The 12,889-nt window shown below is 34.7% G+C and overlaps 1 protein-coding gene across 1 annotated transcript in view; it reads left to right on the top strand.

The window, feature by feature from the left end:
- Positions 1-12,889, top strand: part of CFAP47 (cilia and flagella associated protein 47) — a gene marked incomplete at its 3' end in the record, with an annotated part of 64,411 nt that overhangs the window by 25,547 nt on the left and 25,975 nt on the right. Inside the window, exons 21-23 of the mRNA XM_039729334.1 lie at positions 531-675; positions 2,229-2,323; positions 9,913-10,063. Of these exons, the coding sequence (XP_039585268.1) occupies positions 531-675; positions 2,229-2,323; positions 9,913-10,063 (391 nt within the window). The remainder of the gene's footprint in view (positions 1-530; positions 676-2,228; positions 2,324-9,912; positions 10,064-12,889) is intronic.

Raw genomic sequence — 12,889 nt, forward strand, 5'->3', positions numbered from 1 at the left:
ATTGTAGCAATTGGCAAGATTGGTTAAGTATCTTGCTTTATCTAGATGTCAAAGTGGCTCCTCTCTATTTAATGTTTTTAATTTCTTCCTAAACTAACATCCCAAGAAAATGATCAAAGAGATGTATTAGGAAGAGATATTAAAACCCAAATGTACATGTAACAGTTACACTAAATTATAGCTGACAGCTCTCGTTTTTGAATTTGGCAATCTGGAATAAGTATGTTAAAAGGGAGAGTATTTCTTAAGGTGGTTATGGCAAAAAATGCAATAAAGGGAAAAGTAAGTCACTGATCTGTTTACTGAATGATTAAAACTTTACTGATGGTGTAACTGGACTTGATATTAAATTCTAAACTCTTCTATTTTGTGTCCTGGAAAGATTTTAAAGATAAGAGTTATGTGAGACTATTGATTACCCGCCTATCAACAAAAAAAATTGATTTGTTATAAATATTTTTTCACATTATGTTCAATTATAAACTTGACTTCACACTGCTTTGACCCATTTTTCTCCTTTAAACTTACAGAGAATATTTGAATATCAAGGTGTTTATGTTGGTGCTACAAAATCAATTCCATTTTTGCTGCAGAACAAAGGACAATCTTGTACCAGAGTGCAGTTTGATTTTTCTAAGCATATGGATTTTAAATTGAATGCTGAAGACAATTCAGGTATTTGCTTTTGCTATAGCAAAATTTTTAATAAATAAAGAATGAATAATGCTGAGAGAAAATCCGTCAGACTACTTCTGGTAGCCAAATTTTCTGATATAAGAAAAGCTAAAGCAATTATTTTAAAACTGTTGCTTAATATAAATTAAGAGGAAACATTTTGGTTTGCATATAAGATGACATTTGACAAATAAATATTTGCAAAGTGTCAGGTTGCCTCTAGATCTATTTTTTCTGCATTTTTTCCTCCCCAAAGTTGGTAAGATATAATAAAAAATATGAATACCCTCTCAGCAGTTAAAATAAAGTATTAAGAAACCCAAACAAACAAAGCCAAACAATTGTATTAATTTCCTATTCATGGAATCATATCTGCTTTTTGGACAATATTTACCCTTTGATTATTTAATCACCAGTATAAGGGTTTTTTTCTTTTTCCCAAAGAGACAGGGTGTCTGCAGGTTAATGACAGGCCCTCTGTTCTGCATGAATGCTCAGCTCAGGAAGTTATTGTGGCAGCAGTAGAATTGAATTCTTTTTTGCTTGGTAGAACTAGTGCAGATTCTTATCCTGCACGTTGTTGCCCATGGCTTTTCTACTTCAGTCATGGCATCTCCTTGGATGTTTCCACCATCATTATTCACAAGACAATTTTGCAGGGACAAGAGGCCTTACAAGCAAATCTGCAAACTCAGGAAATTAAGACACTTTCTTTTGCAAGGCAGTATTATAAAATTTAGTTGTATCTTTATGCTGAATGATGCATATGTGGGTGATGCAAAAAAATTATCTCCCCAAATTAGAGGGGTTTTCTTACCATGTGGTGCACTTAAAAGGGAAGAGAAGGTGAGGGCTCCTAGTCAGTCTTAATTTCCAAAAGAACTGTAAGGCTCTTTACAACAGGCAGGCAGCCAGCATGGGATCAGACTCATTGCACATGATCTCTGGATTAGAGTTTGTGCTTGAAACCACTCATGTGACATCCAGTCAGATTCAATACTCACATTGTGAATACTGGATGAATACTCCTGGTGTTCCATGATGAATACTGATCTTGGAGGAATATTGCCTTTGCTGGAAACCTATGCTTCTGCCAGTGCCTTAAAATGGAACATGGAAGTCTGAAAAATGAAGCAAGCCTTTTTGGAAATGTAGATTATGCCTAAAAGTTATTAGAAAAAAAACACCACAAACCAGTTTCAGCCAATTATTTTTATCCCTGTGGTGTTACTTTATTATGTAATTAACTCTTTTAGCATAGCATTTTTACTCAAAGGTAAAGGAAAATGTTATTTTGGGGTTTTTTTTTTTGGTCGGAAATACTGTGTTCTCCCAAATGAATAACTTCCATGAACATTGCTGGTGATTGCCCAAAATTACCTTCAGAATCCTTATGAGAGATACTATGTTCCATTGTAACTTTGTGAGAAATGCTTACCATGCAAATATGTAGATTCTTGATACTGGAAATCACTTTAAAATACTGCAGCTATTATAAAGTTGATATTTCATGCAGTAACATCTGTAATTTGATTCTGAATTTTGTTTGGCAGCAATTGATCGTTCTCGTTCAAAGCCTTATCTCTACTCAGTTTACTTAAAGGAAGGGTCATCTTTGCAATGCTTCTTGACCTTCACACCAAAAATGGTAGGTTTATGGAACAGTGGTGATTAAGTTAATTAAAATCACGCTCTGTGATATTTCTGTGGTGGGAGAATAGAGACTTTAGATGAACATTTTAGTCTTTGCAATAGTTGTATAATTAGTAATGCAATTCTTAAGACAACAAGTTCTTAAATAACCTTTTTATAACTTCAAGTGTTTGCATACACAAAGAAAACACACTTCCTCAATGGATTAAAAATGGTGTAAACTAACACTGAAATGTCATACCACACATTCATGAAATCATTCAACAAACCAGCAGCTGCCTTCTTTTTGCAGCTGTTCTCGCCTGTATTCCCAGATGACCAAGAAACTGCAAATGTACATGACTTCTATGTGTCATAAGATTGGAAAAGTTGCTTTCTGGTTGAGCTATTTGAGTGGAAAAAAATTGAGATATGAGACTTTAAGTTACTGTCAAATCTGAAAATTAGCATTTTATTGGCAGTAACTGTCAATAGAGAGTACTCAAGGGAATTTTAAATCCAACCCCTTAGAAAAATGCTTTGGAAATTGAATGTTTGGAGTTTCCATATATTTGGGGAACAATGAACTGCTAAAACTTAGTGTATGATATCATAAACCATCTTCAGAACAAGCAGCTGGGGATCACTTCTACAGCGTATAAATCCATTGCATTATCTCTGTTATTAATTCTTAAGGTAAAAGATATTACACATCTTGAAAGGGTCAGGATTATTCTATTTCCATCACCACCCACCTCCCACTCCTGCCTTCCCAGCAGTAGAAAATGGAATTCCTTTGTTCAAAGCATCATTCAAATAATATTTGTATGTTACAGGCTGTGTCTGATGATGTTGTGGTTTTCTTCTGTGTACACATGGAAGCTGTGTATGCATGGATTGAGTTTATAGCCTATACTCTACTCTGAAATAATTTTTCCTGACAGAATATGAGTCAATAGATTTATAAAAAAATTCCTTCTGTATTATGGCAGGCCTTGAATGAAGCGAAAATAAATAGTTGTTCTATGTTTTTAAATGTCAGGAAAGTATATAATTGTTTGCAAAATGGTGCCTACAGAATATCGTGAGTGACCTATAATCACAGCGGAGAAACTCAGCAAAGGAAAATGCTGACATTGTCCATTGAGTAAGAAGGGCCAGTAATGGGAATTCAGGAGTAGATAATGCTCTTGGGATAATCTATGTGTATGGCATTGTAGGCTACAAGCTGAACAAGAATTAGAGCAGAGACTCAAAATAAGAGTAGAGACTTACCATACCAATAGGAATATTTTTATTAAAAAGCAAGTAAAATAGTTATTCTAATCAGGGCTGATAACACTTCAGCTGCACACTGTTCCCATGTGGGATGCCATGTTTAGAAAGTGGGACAATGCCACTTGGAAAGAAAGTCCAAAAGAAAGCAATGGAAAAGAGAGTAACTCTGTTTCCCATTGTGACATTTGAGCTCTAATACTGTTTCCTTTCCTTGTCAAGTTGCAGGATAGAATAAAAGCAGAAATGTTGCTAATGACATTGCTGTAAATTAATATTTCTGAAGAATGCTGAAATAGCAGGTTGCTCTCTATGTTTAATTTAGTTTGTCTCCTGAACATGATGTTCAGGACTGTTGTTCATTATTGATGAGCCATGTCCAGCTGTCATTTGGTACTGGTTTACATTGGCTTAAGTGAAGATAAGGTTATGCCAGTTGGAAGTCTACATTAATTGTGGTATAAATTTGGGAAAACAATTTTTACATTTGATGGGATCAGTTTTGTGACTGTTCAAAAAACCCAAAAAATTGGTTTTTGCCAAAAAAAAAAAAACCCAAACAAACAACCCCTAAAAAGAGAACAAACAAAAAAGGCTGTAGAATATTGCACCTATTGATTACAGATTTTATTTTTTGTTTTTCAAACGCTGGGTCTAAGTGTTTTTCAAGTCTTAAGAATAATTTTTGGCAAACAGAAATAACTTCCTTCAGAAATAAGGAAATAAAAACTGCAAAAAGGAAATTTTCTTGGGGCCCCTCAAAGCCAACTATGTGTTGCTTAAATTACATGTTTTTACTTCAGTATCATTTCTTGTGTGCTCAGAGTCCTTCTGTCTCCCTCTGCCCTTGGTGCTGGGTGCAGCCAGTGCTGCACTTCTGCTCCCAGTGTGTTCCTGCCTGTCAGGAGCAGCTCATTGCTGGGCAGGACATGCCCAAGGACCCTGACAGCTTCCAGCCCACTGGTACTCACAGGTGAGCACCTCTGAGCTGCTGCAGCCCTGTCACAGCTGGCCCCTGAGCACTGACTGATGTTAAATGGAGTTACCCAGGGTGCCATGACTACAGGCAGCATCTGGAAGTGTGTGTAGCCCCCACGATGCTGTAGCTTTTCTTTCATTTAACTACTGTAATCTACACTACTAATTAAAAACATAGTTCTGTTAAAAAAGTCAGAGATACAAGCATCTCTTACTGCAATGAGAAACTCTCAGTAGTTACTGATTCCTAAAACATTTTCCTTTGGATCTGACTCTTTATTATTCTGTCTCATCTATAGTCCACATTTTCTCACCAGATTTCTTTCCTGATTTTCCAGTTTTGAAAAAAAACCAAAACCCCAAATCTCTAATCTCTGTGTGTTGAGCTTCCTCTCTTCAGGTTTCACAGTTGCAAGTGCTATTTCCTGCCTCTGTGCACTGCAACAGCTGTTTCTGATCTCATCTCTGTTTTTTTGATAACTGCTCTTCCCTAGCTTACCTCCCAGCTGCTACAAACCTTCTGCATCCCATCAGGTCACATTCTTTTCTGTCTGCCTTCTGGTTTTACTAGAACTTCCTGCTGTTGTAGTCATTACTGACAACACTACCATATAAACCAACAAACCCCCACTATGCTGATGTTTTCTTTAACAAAGTGGATACTAGGGATAAAGAAAAGTAAAAATAATTCAGGAGCACTGCTAAAAACATAAAAAAGCATGGAACTATTTTAATGTACTTAAAAATTTATTAAAGCTACCTGAATTATTAATGTAAGGTTGCAATTAATTTAGTCTTGAATGCAGTCTTGAATTCTGCTAAAAAACACTTCAGATCAACAAATGTAGTACATATATAGGAACTTTGAAGAGCTGCTACAACTCTCACTAAAATATAATATGTATTAATACATGGGACATCAAAAGATGCTCTTAGAGATGAAGTCTCTTGGCATACTTAAAAAAAATAAACCTTAAAAAATGATGAGGCAGTTCCTTCAGTTTTCCAAGTGAGAAAATGGAGTCCATGCATTATAGATAAGGCTGGGATGTTGCTCAGACAGTGTGGCTGTGCCTTGCTGTTACTGCAGTGTTTTTGAAGGTGTTAGAGGTGACAGGGCTCTGCATCTCACTGCAGAGATTTCAACCTTAGTGTTTGGTGGCTGTGGAAGTCAGAGCTGCCAATGAAAGCAGTATTGATATAATCTATATGTTTATAATCTATATCTGTATCTATATCATCTTTATCTGTCTGTGCTTCTTCAGGCAGGATGATCCTCTGCTCACAGAGGTCCTGCAGGGTCTGCTGGGGAAAGCATGCAAAGCAGAGTGCAGGAATGTAGTGATTCAAAATGAGGCTGTTTTGTTTTGTTTTTTTAACCTGCTGGAAAATAACAAATTCCAGCATCTTGGAAAAAGGACAAAATACACAGCTGGGTAATAATGAAGCCTTGGAGTGCCTTTGATTGAGATAAATGGAACAAGTCACACCTGTCAGAACTTATTGCTTAAGCTTGTTCTGGGGAGGTGGCAGGTGTTTTGGTGGGGCTTTTTGTCCTGTTAAATGACTTTTTTTCTCCCTTTTTTAAATGAAAGAACAGATTTGTCGTGTAAGAAGTGAATTCTATGGAAAATCTGCAGCTGTGGAATTACAGGCTATTGTTGTTGCATCATCTCTGACCATATACAACAAAGGAAAGATTTAATTTTATTGCAGTGCTTTGAATGATGGCTTTGAATAGCAGTTACATTATTCATTGTGGAAGCTGCTTTTCTGTGATATAAAACAGGGGGAATGAAAGATTGCAGTATATCTTAAGAAAAAGCTCATGTTAAATTTGTGGGAAGGCTGGGAGTGTCTATTGGATTCAACTGAAGGACATAAACTCTTGGCTTTGCAGTGAGGTTTAAATTTGAATCAAACTGATTTTTTCTAATGTACATTGCATTTTATCTCCTTGTATTCCTGCTGAATTTGTGTTTTAGAGGTATAAATAAAGAAAATTTAAGATCAACCTTTTCACAAATGCTTCAAGATACTTGAACTATCTGCATGGTATTATATGAGAAACACAAGAATATTATTAAGTTCTACAGATGTTTTAATGTAATTTTAAGTAATAAATTAGCTTATTGATTTACCAGTAATTCCCTAGGAAGTTGTACTGTGAAAGAAAACAGTGATTTTAGAAAGATGTCACATATGATTTCTGAATTAGCAAAATTTTTATTGAACCTTGAGAATACATGCTCTATTAGAATAATAATTAGAGAAACAAATTTTATTCTTTCTAAGATATAGTATTGCCTTGGAATACTTAGTAAAAATGAGATAAAGTAACTGCTTTGAAAGTGTTTTTTGAAAATAACAATACATTTTTTTACTCTCAGATTGCCGTGTGACAGCTGTGCTTCAGTTTATTTTTGATCCATGAATTTGGTTTAAACCACTATTTTACTTGTAATATTTGATGGGGTGCTTTTTCCCCATTTTGTTTCTTGTCTTGTATCAGGTATTTAGGGCCAAGGCAGGAAGCCATTCAGCTGTGTTTGCTCTCCAGTGTTGAGCTCAGAGCTACCAAACTGTTAATATCAAACTTATTTCATAAATTAAGATTTCTTAATCTCGCAGATTCTTTAAGACCAACAGCTTATATTTGTTTAGTAATTCTAGTGAAAAAAAGAGATATTTTAAGATGCCCTCTGAATGAAAGTTTCCAAGAAAGTTATTTTTATTTGAAGAGTTAACTTATGGTGGCAACCTGACCAGCATCCTTTGGAGGTGTTCCATGTGAACATGCAACAAAAAGCTCCTTTGTCTCACCTGTCTTTTTAAAGTTTCTTTTGAAGTGTTTTGATTCTAAGACTCTGACTTTGTAGATGATTCCTCCTTTCCAGCCCACATGCATAATCAATGTACATCAGGACAATAAAAATGTTTCTTATAATGATATTAACTAACAGGAGTGTTTGTGAAAGAACTCTCTCTAGGCTGCTTCCTTTCTGCCCCTTTCCATGTTCTGCAGTGTGTAAAGTTAAATGCAGCTTCAGGAAAATATCTCAATAGATAAGTAAGTATAAAGAATTCATAAATTATATAAAAAGCAATGATAAGTCCAGTAACAGTCTAAGGATTTATTTTTTAAATATTGTAATTACTTTTTAAAGTATGTAATCTTGCAAAAAAGGGAATTTTCTATTATGGAGTTTGAAGAATGAAAAATTAATAATAAAGAGGTTTTTTTAATATTTATAGAAAGAAACCTAATGATTCTACTTGCAAAGGGAAGTCCTAATAACTGAAATGAATTTTTAATTCTGTTTCAGCAATATGTATATATATTATAATCTGATTTCTACTTAGAATTTTTAAAGGATTTTTCATTTGTAATGTAGTTTACATAATGTGCAGTTAATGTATGAATAAAAGATCTATGATTTGTTCTCAATTACATAAATACATTTCTATGAATTATGTTTGTCTTGAATTTGTACCATTGTACTTCATATCAAAAGTAGGTTTTCAGTGAACATCATGATCTTCATGTAGTGAGTTGAGTCTTTCACATATTTGCTTACGTTTGCCAGTTCTTAGAAAATAACCCCTTTGTTGTATAGTAAGAAAAAACCAAAATTTTCCTGTTAGTTGGGATGAAAAACAGGTTTTGATTTGCTGCTTTGGGAGAGGGAAAAAGGGATTCCATTTTTTGCTGTCTGGCCTAAACATACCAGCACTGATGAGTAACAATTGCAGTGCAAGACTGCACTCCTTTGTACAGCCTGTGCTGTCATGAAATCTATAATAGACTAAACATTTTAATCTCAACAAACTTAAACAAAATTAGCTTTGTTGCAAGAACATATTTTGAAGATGTAACTTGATGAAGTGTTTTATGTGGGTGACTTGAGATACTAAAAATAGAAAAGTATATAATTCAAAGCAGAAGATTTTTACTGAAGCTTTTTGACATATCTTGGGCTTTAGTTACTAAAAATATTAAATGTCAATTTTGAAAAGCCAGTTATATATAATAAAATCTAATCATTATTAGATTTGAAGTATCACTATAAAACAAGGGACTGTGGTAATCTTGCTGCAAAAACTTGCTTCTTATTCCATACTTTTGAGCTAAGCACAAAAAGACAGAAAATTGCACAAGGCTTAGCACGCACCTCACTCTCCAGACGTGTGTAATTGTGTGTCACAGACCCTGCTGGAACACCACACACTCCCAGTGCTGTGTGCTTGCTTCTCAGTAGGTGTTAGAGATGGATTTGTGCCTCATGCCTTGGCTTAGGACACTTTTGGTTTTGTTTCCCGTCATTTATATATTTTCCTTGATACCACAGATATGAAAGTGAAGAATGATGCACTATTTTCTGCAGGTTTTGAAAGCTTTTAAACGATTCATAACATCTTTATATAGCTGGTTTTTCTGCTTTTTCTAAGCAGCATGAAGATTTTATAGGTTTAATTCCTTTTTAAGATTTCTGTGGCCTTCAAGGTGAAAACAGGATTTGAAGGACTCTAACAGTGGTTTTAGTGCAGAAGATTTGGTTTGGTTTTTTTCTATTACCTTTATTAAGGTTATCCATACCTTTTTCCTGGAGAACATACTGCCTTAGTGTGTTGGTCCTTGGAAAGACAGAGCAAGAGGCAAGATCTCTTTGAAAGTGCTTTTTGAAATAAATTTGGCCTTTCTGATGCACAGTCTGTCAAAAAAGAAGATTCTGTACAAAACACACAATTTTTTAAGTTTGAAACCCCACTAGGGAATGTGATAGCACAGATAAAATGAGGATCAAAATCACTGGAATTTAGACTCCTAGAATTCAGTGGCATTTCATCACAAAAGTTTTAAGTTATTTTTTCCCCAAGGTTTCTCAATTTTAGCTCATGTTTCACCTTTGATCTCAGAGCCCATTTTGTTTGTGCTGGGTGTACTGTAATGGTTGACATTTGCTCTTCAGCCTTTGAGAAAGGCTTCCAAAACTGATGTTGCTTTGTTTTCCCTCCACTTTGCTCACATGAGCTTCTGCATTTGGGCCATGGCTCCAGCAGTTTTTCATTCATGAGGGTGGCAGGAGTGGAATATGACACTGTGACTTACCAGAAGCCTTGTCTGTAGCTCTGCTGATAATCCTGATGCTTTTGGTCACAGAGCTTTTCCTTAATGGGGGAAAAAATATCCCCAATGCTTACTTAGAGAACTGATTCTGAGTTCCAATAAATGAAAATCCTATTATCCAAAATTGCAATAATTCTGCCAAAACAGCAACGTCTGTTCAGATGGTTCAGGAGGTAGCTATAATTTTTTTGGGAAAATGACCACAATATTTTCTTTTCCTTTAGGTGGATGTATATGACTTCATTCTCCCAATTGCTGTTCCTCGGGTCAGTTCTCCAGCTTCAGTTCCTACCACGACTCTGAAGCGTGGTGGCCCCCTGCTCCCGCCACCCCCTGACATCCCAGCTCTGCCCAAATGTAAAGTCAGAGCTATTGGTGGGTGAGCCAGACCTTTAAACACCTGCTGGATACATAGATTTGGAGTGATATTTTTGCTTTGCTTTATTGGAATTTGTGAAATTTATGCAATTTGTGCATTTCTTGAAAACTTGCAAAATTTTCAAGTTTTGATTCGTGGTTTTTAAATATGCTTGAAGCAGAACTTTCTGTACCTACTCATGATATGGAGATTTTTTTTTTGTATTTGCCTTATAGAAAAATAGTTTATCAAAACTCTTTTTTGTGTCTATCCATTTATTAGTATTTCTAGACTACTACATCATGCAAGTCCCAGTAATTACAGCGGTTCCTCTGAAAAGTGTAGAAAAGTAGAATGTCAGTCATACTCTTTTGTAGAATTCTCCTGTCAAGCCTAGGATCTCTAGCTGTATTTAAAACTCCTTTAAAATGCCTCTGAATGGCCCTCATCCCATCTGGCTTGTCAGAGGTTGTTAATAGCCAAATTTACAGGCTATTAGCCTGCACCAAAGAAATTGATATCTTATATAACTCTTGTCTGCTTTTCTTAGAAAGAATTTGTGGTTCTGTTTAGTCTCCTGTCTTATTCTCACTGTCATGTAGATCTATAAATTGTGAATATTTGAATACACTGGCTTTCCTAATCTCAGTTTTTAATTTATAACCACTTTTTATTTGACATGGGATTGAAGTACAGAGTGTCTTCCTAGAATGATGTTTGTGTAATGTTTAAATCTCTTGGGAACACTGAAGAAGGCTTGGCCAATTAAATATGTAAAGTGGGGTAAAAGCAACTCCAGTTTATTAGGATTTGTCTATATTTGACTTTTTCCCTTTATTTTTCTCAAGTCTTTTAAGATCTTTTAAAATATCAAAGAAACCTGAGAGACTTTTATTAGATCTTGTAATAAAAGTAAATTAATATTAAATGTTTCTAAAATACATGTAATTTGAGAACATATAGAATAAAGGTAAATGTACATACGTATAGGAGATTATTAGGAAACAGATGACTAAGTGAAAATATGAATCCAAGTCACAAATTTATAGTGTGGAAGTGATTTAAGTAATGTGAAGAGAAAATAAAATGTTTATTTCCTTTTGCCTTTCTTTGTGAAATACATGCAATCACTAAATCTCATGGATAATTGACAATCTTATCCAAATTTTATCACAAATTTATATTTCTGCTATGTAGACTTTCTTCAAAGTACATGTATCAGCCAATAATATAATAGAAAAGTGAATATATAATATTTTCAAGTCTAAGAAATTGTTGAAAAAATGAAGTGTGGCTTCTATTAAAATTTGAGTATTGAAATTAAATTCTTACTGGGTATCTTAATGGTCTGGGAGGAGGCAGAGAAGTCTAAATAAGTTTCTTGACCACTCAGTATTTGAGATAATCATATGGGTGCAGGCAAATAGCCAGATTATTTTTACTGTTGAAAGAAAAAATTGATGATTTGATTACATTCTGACAACTCTTATTAAATAATTTCAGATTAACACGTTAAAAACTAAAATTGAGTAAAAAGTATCTTGCAAGTTCTAAGCTTTGATTTGGCAAATATGCCTAATTCTCATTGCTGGATGCTTTATGGCACATAAGTTTTCTGCTTTTGCAATTTTTATTTTCCTGGGATAGTTGTAGTGGTTGACTGGGATTCAGACTACATGGGACAGTGTGGTTGGCACCTAAATCAGTATCTTATAGTTGTGGTTTATGCACAGGGTTGTTCACCCTGAGAAGAGAATCACCCTGATCTTGGGATAGTCAGCCTTGTCTTTTAACTTCAGTGTAGTCCATATGTTTTCAATCCATCAGGAATCAGTTTTCTGATTTATTTTTTTTAAAGACAAAGTTTGTAAACTGTTTCAGCATTTGTGAAGGAAAAGAGATCTTTTACTTAAATATTTATAAGAATTTTCCCTGCTGAAGTGTTTATATGTATGTAAGAAAGAACTGAAAGAGAAAAATCTCAAATAAATTGGGATAGGAAACCCAACTGGAAAAGACACAACTCTAATCTAAACTGGTATAAAGGAGAAGTTTGTGCTATCAATTTAATGGCCTCATGGGAGCTGACATACATTTCAATAATTCAAGTCACATTTTTTTTTGGTTGGGTAGATAATCTCCTTTCCCTGACAGTTTCAGTTGTGATGTGTTCTCCTGGTACAGGAAGTTTGTGAGAGAGCTGAGGACTTTGTGAGTGACACAGTTGTGTGCTGGTGAAAGGGTTCCAGCAGATCCTTTCCTACTTTGAAATAATATTAATTTATAGAGCTTATGTGCCTATGATTTAGATAAATACAGATGATATTGTTGTTTACATAATGTCATATATGTGATTAGGAAATTCTTTGGGTTTTTCAGAGAAAGAAGAGAATTGATCAACACTGGGAATGGAGCTGATGTTCAGATTTTAATAAAAGGATTCTGTGTGCTTGTTAGGTTTATTTCCAGTTCTGTTTCCAAGAAGTAAGATGAGGCTGTGGGAACACACACCTCTGTTTTTCTTAACTCCCACTTTAAAAATTCATATGTTGTGATGATTTTTAGTTCAAGCTCTATGAAATTAGGAGAAATGCTGTTTTATATAAAATATTTCAAGTCTTGTCTAATGGTTACTATCAGAAATGTAAGTGCATTCATCTGCAGAAGGAAGATCATGTGACTCTTGTGATATGAAGGAGAGGTGTTATAACCCTGTTTATAGATAAAATATAAAATTGAAATAATTTTAATGTGACTAAGGAGTCATAGTAAGACCAAGTTAGATTACAGTAATCATGTATATAGTATGGGAGCATCAAGAAGGGGAGAAACATCTTCCCTAA

The sequence above is a fragment of the Passer montanus genome, unplaced genomic scaffold, assembly GCF_014805655.1.
Source record: "Passer montanus isolate IOZ18808 unplaced genomic scaffold, ASM1480565v1 scaffold69, whole genome shotgun sequence".
NCBI lineage: Eukaryota > Metazoa > Chordata > Aves > Passeriformes > Passeridae > Passer > Passer montanus.